At 39.9% G+C, this 25,915-nt stretch overlaps 1 protein-coding gene across 1 annotated transcript in view; it reads left to right on the forward strand.

Annotated features, from left to right (window-relative positions):
• The first annotated feature begins 11,592 nt into the window (after positions 1-11,592).
• DTWD2 (DTW domain containing 2) overlaps positions 11,593-25,915 on the forward strand; it is a 101,158-nt gene continuing 86,835 nt past the window's right edge. Inside the window, exon 1 of the mRNA XM_010562358.1 lies at positions 11,593-12,012. Within this exon, the coding sequence (XP_010560660.1) occupies positions 11,593-12,012 (420 nt within the window). The remainder of the gene's footprint in view (positions 12,013-25,915) is intronic.

Raw genomic sequence — 25,915 nt, forward strand, 5'->3', positions numbered from 1 at the left:
CTAGGGCGGGCTGTGGGTAGGGGCAGCTCAATGGCGAATTTACCTTTCTTACTCAAGTAGCCTTGGAAAACGCTGCGTCGGCCTGGTGGCGAGGGGATCGGTGTGGCTGGCCCAGGCGGTGGGCTGAAGGAGGGGGGACTCGACCCTTGTCAAGCCTGCCGCTCCGCCACCTCCCGCCTCGCTGGAGCGGACGCGGGAGTCGGTGACCCTTACAAGACCCAATAACCCCAAACGCATTCCCTTCTCGCCCGCACAGTCTCACAAGTGGAGGGACTTGGCCGCAGCCTTTCCACAGGCCCTTGCAAGAGGAAGCATCTGGCAATGGGAGACGTGGTTCCCTGAGGCTTGGGGAATGAAGAAGGCGTTTTCCTGGGACACCAGGTTGGCTGTAGGCAGCTGGGTTTTTCACCTGCCTCGTAACATGAGGGGAAAAAAAACGGGAGCCATCTAGGATGGGTATTGCTTTACACGCAACTCAAGAGTGGGATTAGTGCAGGCCACTTTGGTCCGACGAAATGAGTCAGGCCCAAGTGCAACAGGCAGCGTAGCCTGCGTATTCGGATGACAGGATCTTCAGATCTGTCCTACCAGGACACCTCACCATATAAGTAAGTTTTCATCTCTAAATGGACTGAATAATTGAGGTGTCTCCCAATTGTGAGATCTCTCTGCTACACTGAAAGAACTTTATGTCTTGTTACTAATATTTCTTTCCACTGTAGCTATTTTTTTAGTATTCCATCAGTTTCTCATAGAAACTTCAGCATTACTTGCGTTTCCCCTTGTAAATTTCAGCTCCCACAATTTTCATTCTTACATTATCCCAGTGTCAAATATTAGAGCCTCTTTCTGCCCACCAGCTGTTCCAAGATATAATACAAATCAAAATAATTTCATGACATATAGGCATAACTTGGTGTATCACATCCCTCAATATTTATAAGGTGTTACCATGTATCTGTACATGGCAATACCTTTTCTTCTTGTGTTACTTTTCCTGTCCTTGTGTAAGCGAGATCAACCTCATACCATTTCGGGCATGGTGTCTCACACATTGTCTTAGTAAATACAAGCCTCGCATCCTTTGAAAAGCAGGTTGAAAAGCATCTCACCGTAACACTGGTTGCTGCAGTAATTCATGCAAATGAAAGAAAGATTTCTCCTATTTTCTAAAGCCTTCAGATGTGAGAAAAATCCATCAGATAGGGCACTGTGTGTATGTAGACATTCCTTCAAAAAGCCATGGTTTTCTCAACCTGGTTATAAACTGCTACCACCCTAATCACTTTTGTTTTGCAAAGGATCAAAAAGCTTATTGAATTGTCCTATCAATGAATAGTGATCTCACCCTTGCCAGGAGTGCTGATCACTGGTAAGTGATCTTATCCTTCTGCCAGCTGCAGAATCTCATAAGGCAACCTTAGTGGATTTTTAAGTTAACAAAAATTATTTTCATTCGGTCCTAAGCAAGAAAGTGAATTACGACTGAAAACAGTAAGAGGCCCTTATCTGTGATTTTCAGCACAGCTGTCTGCTTCTGGGCTCAGACTGTGAACCTCTCCAGCTTTGGTTGCAGCCAGCTGATACTTCTTCCCACAAGGACTGCTCTGGAATAAGCTGGACAGAAAAGGTCAGAGATCATGCAGAACCATATTGGTTCTTCAAGCCTTATTCACTCCACAGGTGTAAAGCACATAGGATTTGCAGTATGACAAGATAGCAGGGTAACAGTAGACAGCAACCCCAGACCCCAGTCTAAGGAAGATGAAGAATTCAGGAAGAAGGGGAAACTCAGGACAACAAGTAAAAGAATGAAAGGAAGGGTTTGACTGGTAACTGCTTTTTAATCTGTACCTAATTACAACACAGTATGATATGTTTACAACTGACACACCCTGACATGCTGATACAGTAAGAAAATACGGAACTTCTAATTTCCTTGCTAACTAGATTTGGTCTTTGTGACTATTCACATTAGTATGTTTGGCTTACTTCGTAAGAGAAAGGACATTACCTTTTATTCTCTCCTCTGCGGATAGAGTCAGAGCTTACGTAATGACATGCCAGGCACATGCATCCATATCTTGGCTCCCGTCCCCACGGGGATGGGGCACATTACCTTCCCCTTCCCACATTTGCTGTCAGCAGTGAGCTGTAGTGCAGGAGCTCTCACTCCTCACTGCTGACTTCTGACACTGCTGCTGTCCCACTTCTCAGCCTGAGTGATGGCAAGGGCAGCCACTAGAAGTGGGACTTGGGCACACGTACTTCATTTTGGTGCCCCTTCTCACTTCTCTTGCAACATCTGTGAATTCAGCTACAAGAAAATTATGTACTGTACATTTTATTATAATGTCAAAGTGAATGCAGTGTTGGACACTGACAAATTTCAACTCTGGCCTGTGCAATTTCATGCTGTAAGCATTAAAAAAAAAGCTTAAAATGATACAGTACAATTAAAAGTACATTTATACATTGTCTTGTTGACAAAACCACAGAGGTTGGTTTTGCTCAGAATTTCAAAACTTGACAGTTGTTGGAAGGTAAAAAAAAAAAATCTCGGAAAGCTAATTACCACCACAGAAGTGTTTCCTGTGCTTTTTGTTCATTTTGCGTATTTTTCTCACCTTCTAAGTAAACAGTTTTTTCCAAAAAGCCCTTTGTTTCACCTCTCACTTAGAAGTATCTAAAAAACAGACAAAGCATTGAGTTTGCCCTACAGAGTTACAAAATATGGTCACAAGCTCCTTTCTGTTGTCTTGCCCCCTAACCTCAGTAAATCTTTCTTTAAGTCTTTCAGGAGCTGTAATTCTTCTCACACGCTGCTGACTCTTGTCATTCACAACTGCTGCTAAGCAGGCTCACTCAGTCCTTGCCTTTGGCTTTTTAAAGGGGCACTATACAAAATATCCTCCGTACCAGAATAGCAGAAGGCAGGAACGATTTTCACTTCCCAATATTTTAACATACAGTGGCTGTGGCTGTTCTGAAAGTCTGCCAGAATTTCAGCATTTGTGCATGCATAGAAGGGCTTGGAAATGAATGATTTACTGCTTTTTGGTTATTGACCAAAGCATTACTTTTTCAATAACAATGAGGCCTTTGAATGCTCCAGAAAGCAATACCAAGTATATACATACACATTTTTCATTAGTAAATCTGCTTGTATTTCCCTAATAACGTCCGAGGAAAGTCCAAATGAGAATTTTAAATCATACTCCCACAAGTCTTTTCTAAATTCAGAATTGCACCTCTGCAAAGCACATGCATATTAACAATTTTCTTCAGTGTAATGCAGTAGAAAATCGATGTATATTTGTAAATTATTTCACTTGCACAAGTACAATGACATACTTTGTGTTCTTTCTTTACAATAAACATCCATGAGTCACTCATTAACAGCAGTGAGCTCACTTGTGTCAATGATACACAGGCAGCTTTGAAAGAAGCTGGCATTTTGAGTGGCATGTTTAGAGTTTGCCTACAGTACTAGAAAATGTTGGGATTTTCCCCTGATTTCTTAATAATAAGCTAAAGGCAGGTAGCTTTTTTTTTTTCCCCTCGGAAATAATTTATCGTATGGAGTTCACTGTATTTCAACTTGCTTCTTACGAAAACAGTGCACTGCAGCCAGGAACAACTGTTCCACCTCACATACTCTTCAACCTTGTTTTTGTTGCCCTTCATCTTTCTGCAGGTTTTGTTTGGTTTGTGAATACCCGAGGCAAAGGTCTGACCTTAGTGAGGTCAAGAGAAAAAACCCTTCCTGATCTCCCCAAGATCTGGAGTTCCCCCTCTGTGCCCACACTGGGAATCACTTGAAGAAGTACTTGATTCTCTTCTTGAGCTTTTATGACTTTTAGCAGTGTAAAAAGAGTCAAAACACAGTGTGGCATCTTGGGAAAACCTGAAATACATAAAGACATGAACACTGACATCTAATAGTATAGTCCTAAACAGTTGACCACTTTGTGAAACCTCTCTTGGCAGAAAGCTTGCTTGGTTCATGTCTTCAGTACCCTGTGTTTTGTTATCTGTAGCCTGCAGGTTAGAGTGATATTTGCTTCTTTTTTTGTACTGTTTTCATTTGGTGGAAGACATTTTGTAACAGCTCATGTTGCTGTCACATCTCTTTAACACCTACAGTGCAGCATGTTCTCTTTCACTTGAGTGATCTGATAAAACCTTGTATTTGGTGAAGGAGATACATGCTGACTGGTATACTTTCTTACAAGAGATTAGTAAAGATGTTTTGATTTATTCAATTAATCTTTTATTTGGCTTTTGGTGACACTTCCATTTTATAAGCTCAGAGTATCTTCAGTAGTTGTTTTTCCAAGGTAAAAGCCAGCCATTATTACATCCTTCAGGCTTGCAAATTAACAGTTAACAATTAACAAGCTTTTAAAATTTCCATTCATATTCAGAGTTTTACATTCATTTCACAGACTGAGATTAAAGCTACTTTTGAAGAAAATCATGAAAGGGCTGCTGGGTAATACATTAACTGTTCACTCTTTCCCTGTTTAATTATAAAATATTCTGTGATCACTGACAGCTGAGGATGCTGAGCTGGACTTCATCTCTTGAGCAAGGGCAGCGGCTTGGCCCTGGGGAGGTTTCTTATGAATCCCCCCACTGCTTCCCCAGCAGGCTGCTGCCAGGCCACAGGGCCTCACCACAGCAGGGCTATGAGAGTCAGGCAGGCTGCTTCAGCACAGAGCCACTGTGCAAAATACCTGCTAGTGGACTCCGCGGTGCATGGTTGAGAGTGATCTTGCATGGCATGTAGGAGTCTTGTCTTACTGCAAATGCTAAACAGTGCCAATTCCCAGACGCATCAGTCAATTTTCAAACGTCATCAGTCTTCTTGTGCACAGGGTGCTTTTTATGCCATGGTGCAACAGTCAGTATCCTGGAATTGACTGAGCCAGGCTTTCTTCACCCATACAAAGATGCCCTTTTAGTTGGTTAGTTCTTTGTGTAGAGCTGGGAGACTCCATCTGGCCTTGGAGAAGTTCCTCTGACAGCTCACCTGCTGGCACTGAACTCTGATTAGGCTGCTCATGTATAGTCTCTTACTTGAAATTCACAGGAAAGGCTATTGAAATATGCATTATGCAGTACTATTTACCAGAATGTATTTGTCCTTTTTATGTAAACCCTAAATTATTCAGTAAGTCTATTATTTTCTGAGATACTGTTGATTTCAAGTTGAGTATAATACCAAATATTTATTTTTTAGTTTACTATGAGATGTTAAATGATATGTAAATAAATAAATATATAGACTCCACATTCACATAATGAATTATCTATTCATATTGCCAGTCTATTCTAATAAATAATATTCCATTATATATTTTGAACTTTCATATATGTTTTCTGTATCATATTTGAAAGGATGACACGCTTTATAGGTGTCCCTAACAAACTTATCTGAGGTATAATGCAATCGCTTTACTGTTCCTTTCATGTTTATATCAAGTGTTTGGATGTATATGTTGCCAAATTCGGTATCAGTATTTCTGCACAAATCTGTTGCATATGCCTGTTTATTTTTAGGCCTTTAAAATGGCTTAAGATGCTCAAGGGCTAACCTGAAAAAAGAAAGTGATTTTATACTATTTTTTCAACCTTTTACCTCTTTAAGGTTCCTTACAGTTAGGTTTTAACCTCATAGGAGGGTGGTGTGAACTTGTGACAGAGGACTGGTTACTACCCCATACCTATACACAGATTTAAGTAGATGACCATTCAAGTATTGGGAAAGAAAAATATGAAACATACTGGCCTGTTGTTCTCTCCTTTTGCAGTGTAACTCAAATAGAAACCATTTTCCCCTTAAATGCATACACCCCCTCTTATCTCATAGCCACTTTGTGAGGTAGTCTCACTTTTTGTTCTTTTGCCAGCAGTTTTAGTGATATACAGTGAAAGAGCTCATGAGTTGTTTCTTTTTCTGCTTGCTACATTTCAATAACGAAGCCATGTTCCTCTGCTCAGGCATTCATATACGTGTATGCAGGGTGCCTGACCAGTTAGGCATACTTGCTTTTTTAATACTATTACCTTCTTTATATTGTTTTTATCCCCCAAAGCAAAGAATAGAAAGCAAGAGCAACCCAATGAAGGAGTGCTCATCTTAGTGTTACTGCAAATTCCTTTCACCATTTGATGACGTATTTATAGCTCTGTAGAAACATAAAAAACAAAGGCACTCAGACTACAATACTAACATTTCAGCCTGGTGGTAGATTCGCAGATGACTGCTATATGCTGAGTAGAAAATGGCATTGCAGTTACTGATTTTGAGTGAAAAGGCTTGAAAAGATTAAACTATTAAACTTGCTGTCTTTCTCATCACTTGATCACCTGTATGTCATCTGTTTTTCTTTAACTGGTAATAAAGTGTTTGTGTTTTTATAGGAGAGAACGGTATTGAAACATCCTCTGTTTTATAAATAACAAATTGTAAGATTTTTTAGTGTAGTTATTGACAGGATCTAAAATTTACACATGCATGTTGTAAGACATACTAAAGGGTCGTGGGTTGTCTGTCAGTACCAGACTTCATCTGTTTTGCAACTAAAGAAAATTTTTGACTAGATTTTTCTAAAAAAAGAACACACAATTTCCTTGTTTAAATTTTGCTGTGAGTGTAAAGTGTCGGTGTGTTTTATGAAGACTGTGACTTTCCTGAAACAGCATGTGGTTTTGTGATGTGAACTGTTTAATCTGCCCAAGAGCGATAATGCTTTCTCGTGACTCTTCCCCACCACATATTGTACACTCCACCTCAATGGACTGATTTTATTTACTGCTGAGTCAATATTTACCACTTTGCTACTGCCTGCAGTAGTTTTAACCCCTGTCTGAGCAACTGAATGGTACCAGGAGCTTTTTAAAGCATTGAGGCCTTAATCCTGAAATATTCAATGAGTTTCTAGTGAAAGTGAAGGGTGCTCAACACCTCAGAGCACTAGAATGAAAGTCTGATTGCAGAAACCATGTGTAACAGAACAGCTGTAAGAAATATCACATAGTTTTTCATTTAAAGTTTGATTCTTCTTGTAGCATAACATTATTTGTTTGTACACGAATTTTAGTATTTCATTGCAGAGAGTCATCAGGAAATATTTTTGCTTTATAAAACACTTAATTTCACATATGAGAGTTGGCACAGGCAATGGCGGGATTTCCTCATCTGTCCTAGCTCCCATTAGCAAGTTGAACTGCAGAAGTGCATTTAAATGTAAAATGTAGCGGGGGGGAAAGGGACTATGCAGATTAACTAAGGCAGAGAATTCTCTCAGGTGCTTTGATATGACAAAGGGCTATTTGATGTTGCTGATAATCATATATCGATAACTGTTTGGTGAAGCAGGCATCAACATCACTGAAAGGGAGAAAATACGCTGTTGCATTTACTGAGGCAGGTGCCAGAGGCAGAGGCAGCTGCCTGTGTGGCAGCTAATGCTGGGATGAACAGCAGAGAAGGTTTTCCTGTCATATACAGATGGTGGGGTGAGAAGGATGCTGGCAATATTTTATTTGCCTAGGCCTTACCTGTAGGACTTGATCAAGTAATGGGGAAATACTGTATGAGGCAGGGCATGTATAAAACCTGGAAGGTGCATTTTCCATAGTGTTGTTCCATCCCTACAGAGCAAGCAATAGGATTTTTTCCATGCATGTGTGAACAGAAGGGATGCTGTTGTACCAGAAGGATATACCTCAGAAGGAACCAAACCTAAGAGAAAGCAGGAGAGAAATGAAATCACAGCAGCCATGAAGAAGCAGCCATCAAGTCCTCCTCTGCTTTGATACACTAATACAGACTTGGTTCCGGGCAAGGCTGTTTCAGTCTTTTCTTCCACATTACATAGATTTTTTTGTAAGCAGTTTACTCTGCCAGGTTTTCAGGCGATGACTTAAAAACAGAAAATCTGCTTGAACCATACAGATATTAAAATGCCAACAGGGCAAATAAAAAACAGCTGTGCAAAGCTTTGTTCAATAAATACAATTATCTCGCATGTAAAAAATTGTAACAGATTGAGGTAGACTATCAGCTGCGTTGTAAAGATTATGCCCTTTAAGACATTTTGGAGGAAGAGGAGGAAATTTCTCTTCTGCAATTCCAGTGTTTTGTTCTGTATGTTAACTGCTGAACTTCCATTGCACAGGCCACTGTGATTCAGTGGCACTGGTAAAAAAACTGTAGTGCTTTAATCAATACCAACGTCTATATGGAATTTTTCTATGAACTTCACATCGAGTATGTTATCTCTTTTTTCTGGGGGACTTTGCAAGGAAACAAGTAGCAAATACAGTCAGAAGGCAAAAGAGAAGCATGATATGCATTCTGTGTTTGCTTTTACATCTTTCTCTATCTTCTTCCTAAATAAAAATAGAACGACCTAGCCTTGCCCCAGGAGAAGAGAGAAATAAGATTTATAGTAATCAGATATAATCTATAATTAGATTCTGTTTTAAATATACCAATCCAGAGAGGAAAATAAGCAAGTAAATAAATAAATAAATAAATAGCACTCAAAAGCCTAAAACTGGCAGTTCAGTCTAGGAAATTGTTTCCTGCTCTTGACTTCCACATAAACATTAAACAGTCGTGCTTACTTTTTTGGGAGTCTGTGTGCATATGTGTGCATCCATATGTGTGTGGTTTTGTATGAGAGAAAGAAAGACTATGAATCATCGCTAATGCATGCTACTTGGCATGTTTTCAGAATGCATAGCAATCAGCAATGATTACTTGAAATTTGAGGAGATATGAATCTTTAATTATTTCATTGCTAGATGATTCAACCAAAAGCTCATCACCCTTTGGTTTACAAGATTTTTACCATTCTAAGAACTCAAAGTGTTTTCATATTACATAAGAAATACTGTCTAATAAAAAGTGGATATTTTTCCTAGACGTAGCACTACAGTTTTTGCATTAACACCAAATGACTATTTGAAAACTCAATATTTCATCATTCTAACGTGCTATATAATAAGCAACAGAAAATATGAAGCAATATATCAAAACCATTAAAATCACCAATTTGGTTTTTATCATAGCTAGATGAAATTTATTGTGACAACTGTAATCTTCTATTGACTGGTTGATACACATGTAATGAAAAATAACTGTCCACAGGAAAGTGCCAATGAAGTATTATATCTTGGTTTCAGTACTGCTTGCACAGTTTTAAAACCATTGTCTTCAATAACTTACAAAACCGTAAGCAAAAGAGGGCTCAAAAAAAAAAAAAAAAGATTAAAAAACCCTAGAACTCTTTAACAAAACAATATACCCATTTTACCAAAGGATATAGATATTTCTGGGGGGGAAATTAAGTGCTCAGGTTTCATATTCTGTAACTTGCATGTTAATTCTAACCCAGTTTTAGTTATGAAAGCTTTGGATTTATCAGGTTCCAACTTAAATGCTATCACTGCATTCTTTTTTATGAAGATATATTACATGAAGAACACAAAGGTATTTTAGGTTTGAGAAATTGTAATTGTTATAAGGCCACTTTGCATAATATTATATTAAATAAAATAATTGAATTGGAAGAAATTTGAAGTTTCATAAAAGAAGGAAAATGAGCAGACTTGTTGCACAATTGTATATTGCCCACTGGTCAGATGACAGGAAGGAGAATGGAAATTAAAGCACAATGCAAGTCATGCACTAAACATATCAGCTGCTAATTTTATCAGTTTGGGAGAAATCTAATGAGAAAAATGTCTACAAATATATAATTTCATTCCTTCCTAAGGTAAGTGATGTAAGTTTCAGTCAAGTGTGCATTTTATTTACTGATGAGAGGAAGGAACCGAGAGACAGACCTGGGAATTTTCCAGTCTTTCACAAATACTAAGTGATACAAAATAAAAAGATGATCTTCATTTATGCAAATCAGATAAGTGACATCTGACTTGGAGTGTGAAGTTGATGAATACTGAAGTATATAAATACTGGTGAAACACCTTATCAGGCAATATGCCTGGAAAACCCACCATTGGAGTGGGGCGAGAAGCTTACTAGTACCCTCTAAAGATGCCATTTGTCACCCATCTATTGCAAATATTTGGCAGTAGCCCCAGTAGGAGACTATCACAGGGCACAGTGGGCAGGAATAAATTAACCAAATAAAGGGAGAAGTGTGCCCCTTCTTTTCCATTACCACTGTTAAGTGAAATATGTGAGCTCTTGGCCTAAGATGGCTGGGACACTAGATTTATTCACAAGTGTCATTATTAAGATATAAATTTTTTTAAAACATGCCTTCCAGTGTTTTGCTGACAGGCCCCACTGCGGCAGCAGTCAGCAGCATAAACCTGCCTGTCACGTCTGTTCAGGCTCATACGCAGCTCCCTTTGTTGCTGCTTTCAACCTCCTTACAAATGGTCCGTGGGCATGGGACAAATCAGGTGATGTACAGATTGATACAAACTAGATTATTTTACAGTTAGCTGCTCTCCATTAAAAACTGCCTACAGTCCTCTACATAAAGGATTTTATTCAGTGTAGTGCACGCGCTGAGCACCTGAAGTGGTGTAAATGCATGTTCCCAATAATTTAATTTACTCATTTGTACACCTTTCTGACTTCGCAGTGCACACATCACACCAACTACATTTCTGTTGCACTCTAGTAAACAAGCTGTGTGCCAATCAAGGTAATCTGAAGATAAACCCTTTACAAGCTACCTATGGATTTGTCACCTTTGTTCATATCAGCACGGATTTTTTAATACAGAGGCTGTTTTATTAATTTTACACCTGAGAAGGGCACACAAAATTGACATACTACAACTGTTTTCCCTTTCTCTGTTGTGGAAGTTTAGGTGACAGCGCCATAACAAAGACCTTTGCTGCACATGGTCACACAGATACACAACAGCAAAATCAGTGTCAGATGCAGCTTGACTACAGAAAACTCTAAAATATGAAGCTTTGCATAATATTGTGCAGCCACAAGCCGCTCTAATTGCAATATTTGTGTTGTTTGTCTGTTAAGTGGCTGTTCTTTCAGCACTGCATAGACACAGTGCTGTTGCTTTTGTGATTTTCTTTTTTTTTTTCCCATGCGGATGTCACCTTAACTGGCCTTGAAAATGCAGGAGGTTTATTCCTTCCAGCCCGTTTCCCACTCTTCACTGAAGTGCATGCTGATTTTTCTTACTGATCTCAGTGAAAAAGCATTGAGCCATCTTTTCCTATTATCTCACAGCTGTTCTTATTACTCTGTGGGCCACAGTGTTGTAGCATGGGACTTTGAATTCCTCTGCGTGGCAGATCATACTTGTCACGGGAAATGTTAGGGTGTGATTATTTTAGGTCTGTTCAGCGAAGTGCTTCATTCCGAGTCCTCAGATACAAGTCTATATATGCGCAGAATTAATACTATGAAAAAAATACAGCTTTCTGTATTACTTTTATCCTTTGGATTTTCTTTCCTCCACAAAACTTTCAGCGTTTACAAGGGGAATATGGGGATGTTCCAAGCTTCTTGAGAAAGCAGACCCATAGCCGGACTCACAGTTCAAAATGTGCCTGAGCACACTATGGCAGATGGGAGAGACTCCGTGGACGCGACCTGCGGAGGACACGCTGTCGGGTTCCCAGCCTGCTCCAGCACTGTGGTCTGAGCCTGGAGCACCAGGGCCGGTTCAGCCTGGACAAGCAGGAGCTTGGGGGCACCTAACAGCAGCCCCCAGTGCCTACGAGGGCCTGTCGGGGAGCCAGGATCTTTCAGAGGGGCACAGTGAGGCACAGGTGAGGCTGAGACCAGCCATAAGGAAACCTCTCCCAGGAGGAGAGGTGGCACAGGCTGCCCCGGGACTCCCTCCCTGTGCAGCCTGGTCTGAGCCCATGGCCGACCCTGCTGGGAGCAGCGCCTTGTGCCAGGCACCTCCTGAGCTGCCTCCTCACCCGGATTACCCTGTGGCACCGTGGTCCTTTGAACCTAGTCCTTGCTTGCTCTTAATGACGGTGAGCCGATCCTTGACATGAATGGAAAAATATCTAACCTTGCAATTTTATGTCACAACCTTTTGTATTACAAGGACTTTCAATGTTAACCATCTTGAAAGTGCTTAGGAACCCTTTCTTTCAAGAGTGTGTTTGATGAAGCAGATCCCTAAGAGGCACTTCTTTCTCCCTTCTGCCTGCTGCAGCTGCTGACTCCTTTTTCCATGTGAGAGCTAGTAGAAATAGATTCTACACTTGTTCTACACTATGTTTGCTTTGCTGTACATGTACTTTACTTTACATGTTCCTCCTTTGTGTCTCCCACTAAAGATAAAGGGGAAATGGCAACATTTTCATGAAAGATTGTCATTCAAAAGCTTAAGTTTCAGAGGGATATAAGCAGTTTCCTCAGTAACGATAGTCCTTTAAGCCTACCACATGCTGCTGTGCTTGTAAATATCATCTTGAGGCTTTAGCATCCTGGAACCCCTGCCATTTTACTTTTCTTTGCATTTTTATGATGTTTTTAATTAATTGGGTTTAATTATGCTTTTTTGCTGCCCTGGTTAAAGAAAGATTTCTGGCTACTATTTCATGTTAATTAACAGCTCTTCTGGGGATTGTCTATATTTTAAGGCACTATTCTGAAGTTCAGCAAAGCCAAGCTTGGATGCTTTATCAAAGGCTAAACTTTGGAAAATCTGTTTGCTCTTTTATCACACTTTCCAGTAAACAGTTCAGTGGATAATATCTGGGAATGTATGTTTCTCATTTAACTCTTTAATCCTCCACTATTTCTTTAAATTCCTGACCACTTACGATAACTATTAGTAGACAGATCAATTTTAATGTTTGACAAATACAGATTTGTGGTGAGCTGTGACGTGATTTGTTATTAGAGTCTCATAATGTAATTTCAGGCTAATGACACGACATTATTAACATCATCTTTGCCAGAATGTACTTACTTTAGAGTTTGGCTTCTGCAAATCCAGAGCTGCATTCATCCACTTTACTATTTTTTACAGGTTTTGTACTTGTTAGTTTTTCTCTCTCTCTACAGACTTTTCTTTTATAGTTTGTTACACCATGTGACCTCCACATATTTTTCTGAAGCCTGCTATAATTTTTGTGCTGACATCATTTTATTACCTTAAGTAATAAATCAATCAATGATATGTATCACTGAATTGAACTGGTAAGAAGAGGCTCAGTGTGTACTTCCCTGGCTGCCTTACTGGGATGACCTTAATGAATTTCTGCAATGCCTCATCTTTTGCTGTGATTGCTGCAAATGTATTCCTCATTATTTCTGAGACTGGACAATCTACAAAAATTACTTAGCTATAAAAGCCTGTCATTTTCAAATACAATTGTCAAATACTTTTGAAAGCATTCATAGTATCAGATGCCTCATCAATTTTTATTTCCCTGTTTATGCCCTATTATTGAATCATAGAGTAATATCTGGGGGAAACCCCCCCAGTCATTGTATTTTGGGAGGCACACCCATTTATTTCTCCCTTCCTATGGATACTGTGAGTTTCTCATTTGCTTCTACCACAAAGAATATCTCAAAATAAATGTCATATATTTGATTACCTCCAAGCACCACAGTCAGAATCTGTCATTCTCTTTTCTTACATACCATAACTAACAGGATCTTCTGTTCTTAACTAATTACTTCTCATGTAAAAGGGTGCTTACACTGCGCTTTGAGTGTCTTATGATTAGAGGAATGCTTCTGGGGTGTTACTGGACAGTTACTTCCACAGGGTATTCCACAGGGTCCACAGCCAGTTTTATTCTGCTACTAAAGACACACTGATAAAGATATAGTATTTCTTCTGCTTCTTTTTCTCTTGAAAACAAACTCTTGCAAAGTGTTCACATCTTTCTGCAGATGTTGCAGGATTTTTCAGGTGCTGGACATCATTAGCAGCTGTGCATGCTCCCTGGTTTTGCTCTAGACTCTCTTCTGAAGAGTATTCCAGCTTTCCAAGCTCCTCTTTTGGAGGACAGTCTACTTACTGTAGTTGTATCTTTTCTTTCTAACATTTTATTTCTAGCCAATTTCTTTATTTTACCTAACATACCTAGAGAGCTTGATAAAGCTTAGTCTGTATCTTCTACCAGTCTTTTGCACACTTTGTATTCTTAATTTCAATTACTGTATGATACCAAGTATGTATAATTAAGATAAATATGAGGAATATGATGAAGTGTGTCTGAATCATTATTTAAAGTTCAGTCAAAAAATTCTTTAGAGGATTCTCGTCCCTGCTGCGGGCTGGTATGAAATCTGCATTTTTTCAAAAGTAGTTTTTCCTAGGAATGCAGTTATCCCTCAGCTTACTGTCTATAAAATCTCATTACTTGCCTTCTCATCCTGATTTGTTAAAAACTCCAGCAATTTCAAGAAAATCAGTGGTTCCTATGAGTCTCCTTTCTCTTGGCTCCAGCTTGTTAAAAGATTTGTTGCCTTTTCCCCACATTTTCACGATGTTGTGAGTAAGTTTCAAGCCTTCTAATTTTTTTTTTTTTTTATCCCCAAGGTCCTTTTGGAGGATCCCACTGCTGCTACTGAATAGTGGTTGGGATTGCTCAGAGGTGGATGTAGGGTTAGGGATATAGATTAGGAAGGTCTTAATGGTATTATATTCAAATAGGACGGTGGTACATGTGGGCCACTGTCAGCCTTCCCAAAATCTACACAGGTGACAGAACCTGTGACAGCTCTGTGACAGCCTATTCCTTACACATGCACTTCTCATAGTGGTTTTAAGTTAGTTCAAGATAGTGTTTTTTGAGACTGTCAAATGACTAATTCAGGGCAAAATCAGGTCCCAGTCTTGGAAAGAAAATTATGCCAGTAGGCTCTTTGGGATTCACCGCTCCCACTGATTTCAAAGCTGGCTCTGATTCTCCTGAGAACATGCTCATTACTGGAGTGTCTGCCCAACACCATGAGTGACTATTCTTCCTTTTACTGTACAATACTATAAAATGCAAATACACACCTTAAATTCACAGTCAGGGAGTTCCTTAAGCAGGGAGCTAGTTTATAATAACCACATATCCCCCTACCTCCTGTGTCTTTATGCTGTTTTTTAATGATTTTGCTGGCCTGGCATCTGCAGTGCTATATAAAATAGCCTTTCCCTCCTCTGTCTCCTCCATCCCTCCTATGCAGCCTCACGACTAAAATAATGTACATTATGTGCCTGAAGGAACATATTTGGTGCCTATGTAGGGGCAGCCCTGTTTAGGTATGTAAGCACATCCCATCACTCCATTTAACCTCCACACAGCTTGCTGCGCTTGTGGGGACAATGTCAGAGAGAAATAGTCCCAGCATCCTTTTAAGAAAATCCCTATTGTGACTTGTTATAAGACCAGAGGGGTTTTGTAGACTGCCAGAAGTCAGGCTGAGGTTGCAAGATAATATAGATGCCATGTCCTTGCCTGGGGACTGCCCTAGGAAGTATATTGCAGGGCCATTATGTCTACAATGCATCAAGGTTTCTACTGACATAATTATTTTAGGCATTGATCTTGTCTACTACATTATCTACCAAGCAGATGGTAGAGCTGCAGCAACACAAAATTATCTGTACTACCACAACTATTTACTGTGCAAGGCTACTCCATGGAACTACATATTTAGGTTATTTAGATTTGTTCAAAGTCTTCCCTAGAAGTTAAAACTTCTTGTGAAAAGAGATTTAGTCCAGTCTAAGGAAAAGAATTTTGTCAGGGTCTGGCAAAGCATTCAAATTAGGTTATTAAAAAGGAAACTAACTTCTCAGGAAAATAGAAAGTTTTCTAAAATAAATAAGGCAGTTTATTTTTACTCCCTCTGATTTGCTAAATACTGTAAGAAAAAGCATGTTCTGCCTGACAGTACATTTTATTATGTGAACAACTCTTTGTAGTGGAAACAAATCCATGAACTTCAGCTTAACTTCCTCAAATGCCTAACATCATTAATGATATTGTTGGGATGATGAAAGATTAGCAAGTATATTGCCAGAATAAGCAAAATTATCAGAAGCAAAACAAAACCAGAATCACAAACCCCAAGATGTTTCAGCAGAGGTAACTAAGGGGGACATTATTACATCATGCATCACTGCTAACATTTTGTCTAACTTAGTTGTTCACATGCATCCAATTAACAAGTCAGGCTTAACCATAAGAATAAATATAAAATAAAGATACGGCTGCAATAGATGCAGTGTGTCTCAACGTGGAAGACGGGGACAAGAAACAGTACCTAATAGCAGCAGATTTGGGACATCTATACTGTTAGATACAGAATGAGAGGACTGATTTGCCCTCTGACAGTGAGCAGGAAGCATCCAAGAAAGGTCCTGTCCAGGACCAGGTGGCATCCTGAATTATTCCTCTTAATGCACTTGCCAGGACTTGCTAGCTCAGAGGAGAAAACGATCTGCTGTGCTGTACGCTTCGCTGTCTAAGGCATTGTTATGTTCAAAGTTCTTTTTGCTGGAAATGTATGTCTCCTAAATACACCTTTCTTTCCATGCCACGTACTATTTTCTCCTCTTTCACTACACAGGATGAACTTTTGGTTCCATAATTGCCCCTCTCACACTTCACTGTGGTCTATATTCAAACTATAGTCTAGTCCTACAGTAGAGTGGCAGATACCCAGATATACTATTTAATACTAGTTCTGGGCTTGGTCTATAAGTCCAGGACAATTGTTCTGCATAAATACCGCTTTGGAAGAAGACAGCTTTTGTGGCTTGCTGTACTCTCACATTGTCCTGGTTTCAGCTGGGATAGAGTCTATTTTCTTTCTAGTAGCTGGTACAGTGTTACATTTTGGATTCAGTATGAGAAGAATGTTGATAACACACTGATGTTTTCAGTTGTTGCTAGGTAGTGTTTAGACGAAGTCCAGGATTTTTCAGCTTCTCATGGCCAGCCAGCAAGAAGGCTGGAGGGGCACAAGAAGTTGGGAGGGGACACAGCCAGCTGGCCCAAACTGGCCAAAGGGGTATTCCATACCATGTAATGTCATGCCCAGTATATAAACTGGGGAGAGTTGGCCTGGGGGGATCACTGCTGGGGAACTAACTGGGCATTGGTTGGGGAGTGGTGAGCAATTGCACTGTGCGTTACTTGTTTTGTATATTCCAATCCTTTTATTATTATTGTCATTTTATTATTGTTATTATTATCATTATTAGTTTCTTCCTTTTTGTTCTATTGAACTGTTCTTATTGCAGCCCACGAGTTTTACCTTTTTCCTTCTGATTATCTCCTCCATCCCACTGGATGGGGGGAAGTGAGTGAGCGGCTGTGTGGTGCTTAGTTGCTGGCTGGGGTTAAACCATGACATACATCTGTCAATACTTTTCTTAAGCAGTCTAGAGATGAAACTGTGAGATGCTCACACTTTACAGACTGCTAGTGTTATTTTCTTGTTCTTTACAAGAAATTTCAGCTGAATCTCCTCTGCTATTGCTGTAACCTGAGGCTTTTACTCCATTTGATGTAGACTTGTCTAGGAGACTATGTTTACAGTACGAGAAAAACAGATCCTATGGAACGTATTGTGCATCTGTTCTGTGAAACTGCCCAAGCTAAGCAATGGCAAGATGTTGCTAAGCACATGGGCATGACTAAAGTTGCCCTGACATTAGCATTGCCCTCTGCATTGTCATGTTTTCCAAATGACCAAAACTTCTTGGGTTTAAAGAGAGAGGTACTTCTCCTTTTTGGAGGTGCATTCTTGTAGCCAAGAATAAATCACTCTCGTCATCTCTGTTGGTTGCATATACCATTCTGATAGAAGGAACAGTGAACAAGCCGAATGTTACATTGCAAGACAGGTACAGTTTGGACTTCTTTCATCCTTAACTTTTTGCTTGTTTGTTTGTTAAGACCAAAAGTAATGCAGCTACATGTATTGTGGGAGGTGAGTTAAAGAACAGGGAGTAGTTTCCAAACATGTGGACTCTGCCTCCTTTGACTAAGTAGGGTAGGGCATACCATTACTGTCACTGGAGCAGGAAACGCTAAAGAAATACTGTAATTACAATGTTTGACCAGATTCCCAACACACATTTGTGAAACAGGTGATTGTTTTGTTATGACTTTGAAATGACTTGCTGAATGCACAGCTTCTAAAGTGAATGGAAAAAGGGCTTCTGACATCCCAGAGTGCCTGGTAAAAATACAGCTGAATGGAACATTGACTTCCAGAGGCCTTTAATAAAAGCTCACAGTTAAAGATTTCAGTTCGTATTCCTTAACCAGTGCACTCACAATCTTTTTCTCTCCGTGTGATGTCCCACCTCTTCATCAGCAGTGCAAGCCGATACAAGTGAATTCTCCATACATGCTTGTCAGCTTTTCAGAGACATGTAACATACAGGACTCTCCACTGAGTAATCCTAAAAGCAGAAACTGTCTAGTGTAGCTCTAAAGCTGCAAAGCTGTGGAGGACACGTTGACCCATACCTACAGTATTTTAGCAGATACCACTTCAAAGGCTATCTGTCTGCTGCTTATTTTAATCTCTCCATCACTGAATTTCACCTGGTTTTTTTGCATCTGCTTTTTTGTATTTTCAGCTGCATTTTACAGATACCAGATGACATACACAGCATACCATGATTATATGACCAACTATACTTGTATCACTACAGAGCATAGATTTTGATTTTTTAATACGATTTTAGGCAAGGATTTTCAAATTAGCATAAAGTTTTCAGTTACCTGTTACTTAATGTGCTCCAGGTTATCAGAGTTGCAATCACAGGCTACAATTACAGATTTAGTGATTAGAATTACCTCTGTTATTAGCTCAGTATCATAACTGAGGCCATGATGAAATCAGAAGCCTTGTTACCAAACTTTCTAATCAGCGCTGAAAAGACTGTATCTGAAAATGTGTTTACATTTTACAAATGTTCACTTTTTTCTTTTATAAAAGAAGTGAATGAAAGTGAATGATTTGTCATAGGATGTATTTCATTTAGCTCAGATGTTCAGTCAAAGCTCTTTAAAAAGGGAGATGACACTTGCATGTGACCTCATAAAATACCTTTATGAAATTCCATTTGAGTTTCTTATGCAAAACATGAGATCTAATTGCAATAGATAAAACCAAAAGCAACTGAGAAGGCAGTCAGTTTTTACAAACATAAAACCAACCAGACTCATGAGCCTACTTTGGCAACCAAAGTAGTACTTTGATGTATTTTTCCAGACCATGATCTCTTCCACATCTTTTGCAACTAACCACTAACAGCAAAATGAGGAATTGAGCACACAGAGATTTGCTAAATCACAGAAACGCAGCAACGTGTGATGTGGCACATCACACAACGAGCGGCAGGCTGGCATGTTGCTTCACAGCACACCATGGCACAGACAAGATGAATGCTGCAGCAGCAGCAGAGCATCAGGAAAGGAAAAGTGGTGGCTCGCAAAAGGAACGGTGACAGAAAAAAAAAAAGTGAAGCTGCCACGAAATGTTATTTTTAGCTGGCAATACTTGGATATATTGCCATTTGCCCTTCCAGCAGATTATGACTGAACCCTGCATGGGGCTGGCCCAGTCAGAGACAGTCACTGGGGACCAAGGCCAGTTCCCGTGGGCAGCAGCACATGCCCAGGAAAGCAGTATTTTTTCCCCAACATTTACATTTTCACTGGTCTTTTACTTTTTTACTGACACTAGAGATCTGAATGGAAAGACGGACTTCTTTCTCCTCCTCGTTCTTCCTTCCAGCACGCTTATGCCAGCACTAATGCCTGGCTAGCCACAGGGTAAACTGAGCTGGTCTATCTGAGAATAAAGAAGAAAAAGAAACTGACAGCATGGTTGTGTGGGCACATGATGACTTGCACTAGCACCACGGGCAATGGGGAGGGTGGAAAGAAAGGCAAGATCATCAACTTCAGCAGCAGTGACAATTCATGTACACCTTCAAATTATTTGTCGTTATTTAGAAATATGCTGCGACTTTTAAAGTTTGCTAAATATATGTAGGCTTGAGCAACATGCTCATTGGAGCTTGATGGAAATTGGCTGCAGGCGGCCTGCAGCAGCATCCTCTAACACCTGCTACACTGCCAGCGCTCACCAGTTTCTGAGCCGGAACAAGCAAACATTATTTTATGAGAACTCAATATGCGCATGTTTGTTGACAGTTCTGATTAGGAGAAGGGATCGCTAATCCACCATTAAAAGTGACTACCTTATCAGGCACAAATGCCTGCAGAGCCATTGGCATCTTCCCACCAAATGCAGAATGCTGAACTCCAAGCACAGGTAGACTGCAAACAGCCATGCAAGCACTGCAGTATTTATGAAATTTGGAGTAGCGTTCTTTCTGTCTAATTAGTAACATTTTATAGTAACAAATGCAACCAAAATGTGCAAAAGCTGCCTCTCAATAATATCTGCTGGCATAACTGTATCTATGCCAGAGGCTTTGGGCTCTGCTAGTATACCTGTGTTAGGTAAAATGCATTTGCAAGTGATGAATGATGCCTGCAGAAGTTATGCAGTTGCGACCAATCTTCAGCCTCCTAAGGGATTCTCTCTTCAAAATGGGACTATACTACCTAAGTCACTTAGACTAACCTGGGTGATACTTCAAAAGCAAAGCTGCAGTCTGAATTGATATTTGTCCTGCCCCAGTACTTTCCATCTTCTTGGAAGAAAAATACTATAGTGTAAGTACCTTTATATAACTTAGTTGAAACTAGTTCCAATGCAGATTCCCAAAAAGGTTTCAGTGTTTTAAGACAGTAAAGAAATATGGTTCTACTCATAATATGTATGTCTACACTATTACTTTTTCAAAATGGCAGGTAATTATCCCTAAGTGAAAGAAAGAAAGAGGAAGAACACTTCCTGGTATTAACAGCATGAGAAAACAGGCACACCAACAGTTTTGTGATGTAGTAGTTACCTTGCAAAGTCACACCCTCATTATTTCATGGTAACTCATTTGTGTAGGTATAACCAAAAATAAAAGCATATATACAGGAGTTAGCATGAGACAGCTGGGATGGAATAGTTATTTTAAGCTATTTCCTCAGATGGAACTAGTTCTTAACAGTGCTTCCTTACAGTGTATCTCCAGGCCGTGGAGAAAAAAAAAGAGTTTTAATGTATGAACAAATCCTGTGATTCTGAGAAGGAAATGATGTTATGGAAAATACCTCTCTTTTGGCAAACAATGTAGTAGAGAGGTGCTAAAGAACAACAGCCAGCTCTGCAGAAGAATTTTTATCAGACAGAATAAAGGGAGAATCACTGCTGCAAAGCATTTTGGACACGATTGCACAAATTTTAGTTCTTATGTCAAGAGAAAAAAATGCAGATGAAGAAACAAACAGGAAGTTTATGTTACTGCTGCTGCTTCTCTCGTTCATGTAAAGTACATTTCCAACAACTCAGTAGTGACTAAAATATCTGAAATTAATTCTGTGTTTTTCAAGTCATTTGCTGTCAGTTTTTACAAAGCAGTGAGTTATCATGAATGACAGACAAATCCAAAGACTTTAAATAGAACAGGTAATGTTTGAAGCCCATGGGTTCAACAGATTAGGAGACAACATTATGCACTGTACATCATTGTTACTCTGTTCTTGCCATGCAATCAATTTTTCAGTACTGGAGGGCTAAATCCTTTTCACTGTTTTTCAGGTGTGTGTGTGTGTGGGGTCTGATTTTTTTTTATCCTTATCTGCAATCCTTAGCTGCCGAGGCAAACAAGTAAAATAGAATGTTTTACTCCCAGCTTTTGTGTAGTATATCAATTATAGTATAGCATCTTCTAGACCAGTCACAGACAGCTTTTGCCCTCACAGCACCTCTGTGCCTCTGGAAAAATACAGCACCTCCAGTAGTAGTCACCAAGTCCTTGGTGGGAGGTTGGAGTTGTATTATTCTGGCCAGCCACGTTGTCTCACTAAACTGTTTTTTTTGCTTCAAAAAGGCCTGCCTCGGGAAACAAGAGGGCTGGCAAACCAGGTCAGTGCATGTTTGCATCGAACAGAAAGCAAGCTCTTCCCCAAAACTCACCAGTTCCTGGTGTTGAGTTCAGACACCCCCAAACTTGTCCTGCACTGAGCTCTATTGCCACCCATAATGGTACTTGCCAACATTGCTCATGAACCCCCTAATCTAACATACTGGCTTCTATATGTGCATGTAGGGTTCTGTTCACACAGAACAGCTTAGAAGGTGCTTTGTTAATACCATTCTTCTGTACAAATAGCAAGATATCTGTCTTCTGTTCTGAGGAATTGGGGCAGAAATATAGAAGAACAAAAAAACCCATCATCTCTTCTTTTTCACGGCAGCCTTTGTATAAGCACCTCCCAGCTCACCTGTCTCCAACCTTGTTTCCCCTTGGCTCACAGTTCTCAGTGCTAGTCAGTTCTCCAGGCTCACTTGTGGCACACTAAGACAGCCCGTCACAGCTTCCAAGCTCCCAGCACCAACTCCACTCACACAGCCTACGCCTTGTGCTGACACCAGTGACTGTGCAGTGAGCCCGTTCAGGCAGTTCATCCAGCTTAACTGCTAGCTTTTGGATCAATCCCCTGAACCCATGGCCAAGTATGGGGGTGGACAGGAAAGAAGAACCACAACTGGCCTGAATTCAATGTTTGTGAGCTGCCATGAAAGCACATTCTGTATGAGGATATGGCTTTTGCAAAAAAAAAAGATCATAAATCCAGCAGGATTTCAAATTACTTATGTTGGTATTTGACACCAGGAGGCAAGCCAGGGAGTAGAAACATGGAATTTTGAATGAAAAAGGTTAAAGCTGCTGGGGAACTACACCTGCCATTTGAATATGCTTGTTTGAGAACTGCCATCCTGACAACTTCTTCCCATTTCTTAAAACAAATATATATTAAATTTGAACTTCTTGGGGTGGGGGGTGGAACTTTTCTGGGTACACCACTTTTAACAGCAAAAAATGTAACATGTTCTTACTTAACAAAGGCTAATCCTAGAATAAAAGAGAAATGGTTTATATAAGAATGCAGAAGAGATCAGACGTGCAAAGGAATGGTACTTTCCGTAAAATTTAATGGACTTTCCATACTACAGTGAGTCTACAGCTAGTCACTCAACATGTGATCATTCACAATACCAAAAAGGGAACAGTGCAGTACATCAAAGGGTATTAAATGCAAGTAAGAAGCTCCCAGTCACACCATCAGTTAGGTCTGTAAATTTTCAAATTGCAAACACTGGTCCAAAGAGATGCTGCGAGTTCCTCAGGTTTCTAATATGATGGTGGAGGTATTAATTTGGATTTAAGTATGCACATCAAATACTCAAGTCATGCATTAAATAGGTAGTGTGGATGTATCTACCTATTAGCCTGCAAAGGACTATCAGGTTCTGCCATTAAAAACTATTTTACTTTTTGCCTTAATCTTCAATATTTAGGCATTTCTTCTCTTAAACTTGTTCTGTTGTTTAATACTTTTTGGCCTAGAAATCATGCTTCAAATTTTTTTAAATGTGTATTTAGTGTCAGGTTTGTAGTTTGCTGGCCTGTAGTGAGAGAAGTTGCTGTTCTGTTAAGCTCTGGAACAACATGCATATAAGCAAACACTAGTTCTGTTCCAAAAAAACGCTAGAGTCAAGCTGGCTTTTAATCCCTTCTGCTTTTGTTGGTAGTCCAGAACAGCAATGTTCTGATAACAGGAACCCTCTACCTTCATGCCTACATTTTAGTCACGGGCAGTTTATCCTAACCTGATCTCGTGCCAGCATTTTCCTTCAGTGTAAACTGCTCACTTTGCTTTTCAGATGTATATATACAGAGAAAAGCTACAGCACTTGTGCTCTGTTTAGTCTCTAGCTATTCCCTGGTACATTTGCCTATTCCCTTGAGAATAAAATTACATGTTATTATTACATTTTAGGCATCTATCAGCAGATCAATTTTTCTTTTCTGTGTAGTCAGACCAGAACGATTTACAGTGGTTTACTTCTAAACTTATGACTGAAGCCGATTATTCTTACCAGACCAGATAAAACCTTATTCTTTGAGGACTCTCATGGGAAGCTGTGAAGGCATATTCAGGCTTCTCTCAGTAGCTCTACATGGGAATGCTTTTCACTAAGGTGGAAGCAGAAAGGTGACCCTGGACTAAGTCATCCACACTCCTTCTCCTGTCCACTACAACTGCGTTACTTCTAATATTCAGCCTGAATAAGCTCTTTGTAGTTTATACCAACTCATCTTGTGACGTGGCTTTCAGCTTCATAGAAAAGTCCCATGTGTGCCCCCCCCCCCAGCATTGGTCCCCCTGTCCTAAATTAGGTGACAAATAATACTAGCAATAAATAACTTCATAATTTAAAATTTGCATAGTGGTATATTTTCCTTTTCCTTACCTCTTATTTTTTTTGCACTTACACTGTGTTATTTATAGCCAGCTTCAGAATCACTGGTCTCTGATTTTTTTATCTTGTGAGTAAAATGCATTCTAATGGCTATGCAAGAAAATGAATTCATTTGTAGCCTGAGCTACAAATACAAGACTACGGTACAAAAATACAAAACCTAAAAGCAAAACCATCTTAATATTGTGTATGTATGTAGTAGCAGCAGGCGTAAATTACATCAAATGGCTCTGAAGACTGTAAATATATAAACACAATACATTTTATTTTGGATGCAGAACAGAAAACAGGAAATAACACAACCTGCCAACTTATCTGCAGTTGCTAATTTCAGGAGAGGGTGTCTTGCATGGAGAGTCACTAGTTACTGTATTTCAGTAGATTTCTAATGTAAGCTGCAACAACCTTGGGCTTGAATTTCATTTTACTGTATAACAGACTCCAATATAGTGTGTTTATTATTACATCTGACTTAATGAGCACAGTATAACTTGCAAGTAAATCCTGGTCTATATCTACAGTTTAATTCTTAAGAGCAGGTATGTCCTGGTTTTGGCTGGGATAGAGTCAATTTTCTTTCTAGTAGCTGGTACAGTGTTATTTCTTGGATTCAGTATGAGAAGAATGTTGATAACACACTGATGTTTCCAGTTGTTGCTAGGTAGTGTTTATACTAAGCCAAGGATTTTTCAGCTTCCGATGCCCAGCCAGCAAGAAGGCTGGAGGGGCACAAGAAGTTGGGAAGGGACACAGCCAGGGCAGCTGACCCAAACTGGCCAAAGGGGTATTCCATACCATGTAATGTCATGCCCAGTATATAAACTGTGGAGAGTTGGCCTGGGGGGATCACTGCTGGGGAACTAACTGGGCATTGGTTGGGGAGTGGTGAGCAACTGCACTGTGCGTTACTTGTTTTGTATATTCCAATCCTTTTATTTTTTTTATCCTGTGATTTTATTATTATCATCATTATTAGTTTCTTCCCTTCTGTTCTATTAAACCATTCTTACCGCAACCCATGAGACCTACCTTTTTCCTTCCGATTCTCTCCCCCATCCCACTGGGTGGGGGGGAAGTGAGCGAGCGGCTGCATGGTGCTTAGTTGCTGGCTGGTCTTAAACTACTAGATGAGGTGCTACTGAGGTTGGAAAAGACAGCCATAGCTCATCTGTTACTTGACCACTCTCCTACTCGCATAGCTCGTGCTGCAGCCTCTCTCCTGGAGTTGCGGGAACTCAAGAAAGAGTGTAAAGAATACCTACCACGATGGGAAGGCCCGAACGCCTACCCTGAAGCACTTCAAATAAAATACCAGTTACAGTGGTCAAGTATGTATTTAGCGACCAGCAGTTATTTTTTTTCTTATTTTTCAGTGGTATCAAGTTCAATCTCCAACACGACTGTCACTAGCACCAGGCGACCGTTCCCGCCAGCTCTTCGGGCGGAGCGGGACGCCGGCAGCTCCCAGCGATTGGCCGGGCTTTTTCGCACTTC

The sequence above is a fragment of the Haliaeetus leucocephalus genome, unplaced genomic scaffold (assembly GCF_000737465.1).
Source record: "Haliaeetus leucocephalus isolate CR32 unplaced genomic scaffold, Haliaeetus_leucocephalus-4.0 Scaffold158, whole genome shotgun sequence".
Taxonomy (NCBI): domain Eukaryota; kingdom Metazoa; phylum Chordata; class Aves; order Accipitriformes; family Accipitridae; genus Haliaeetus; species Haliaeetus leucocephalus.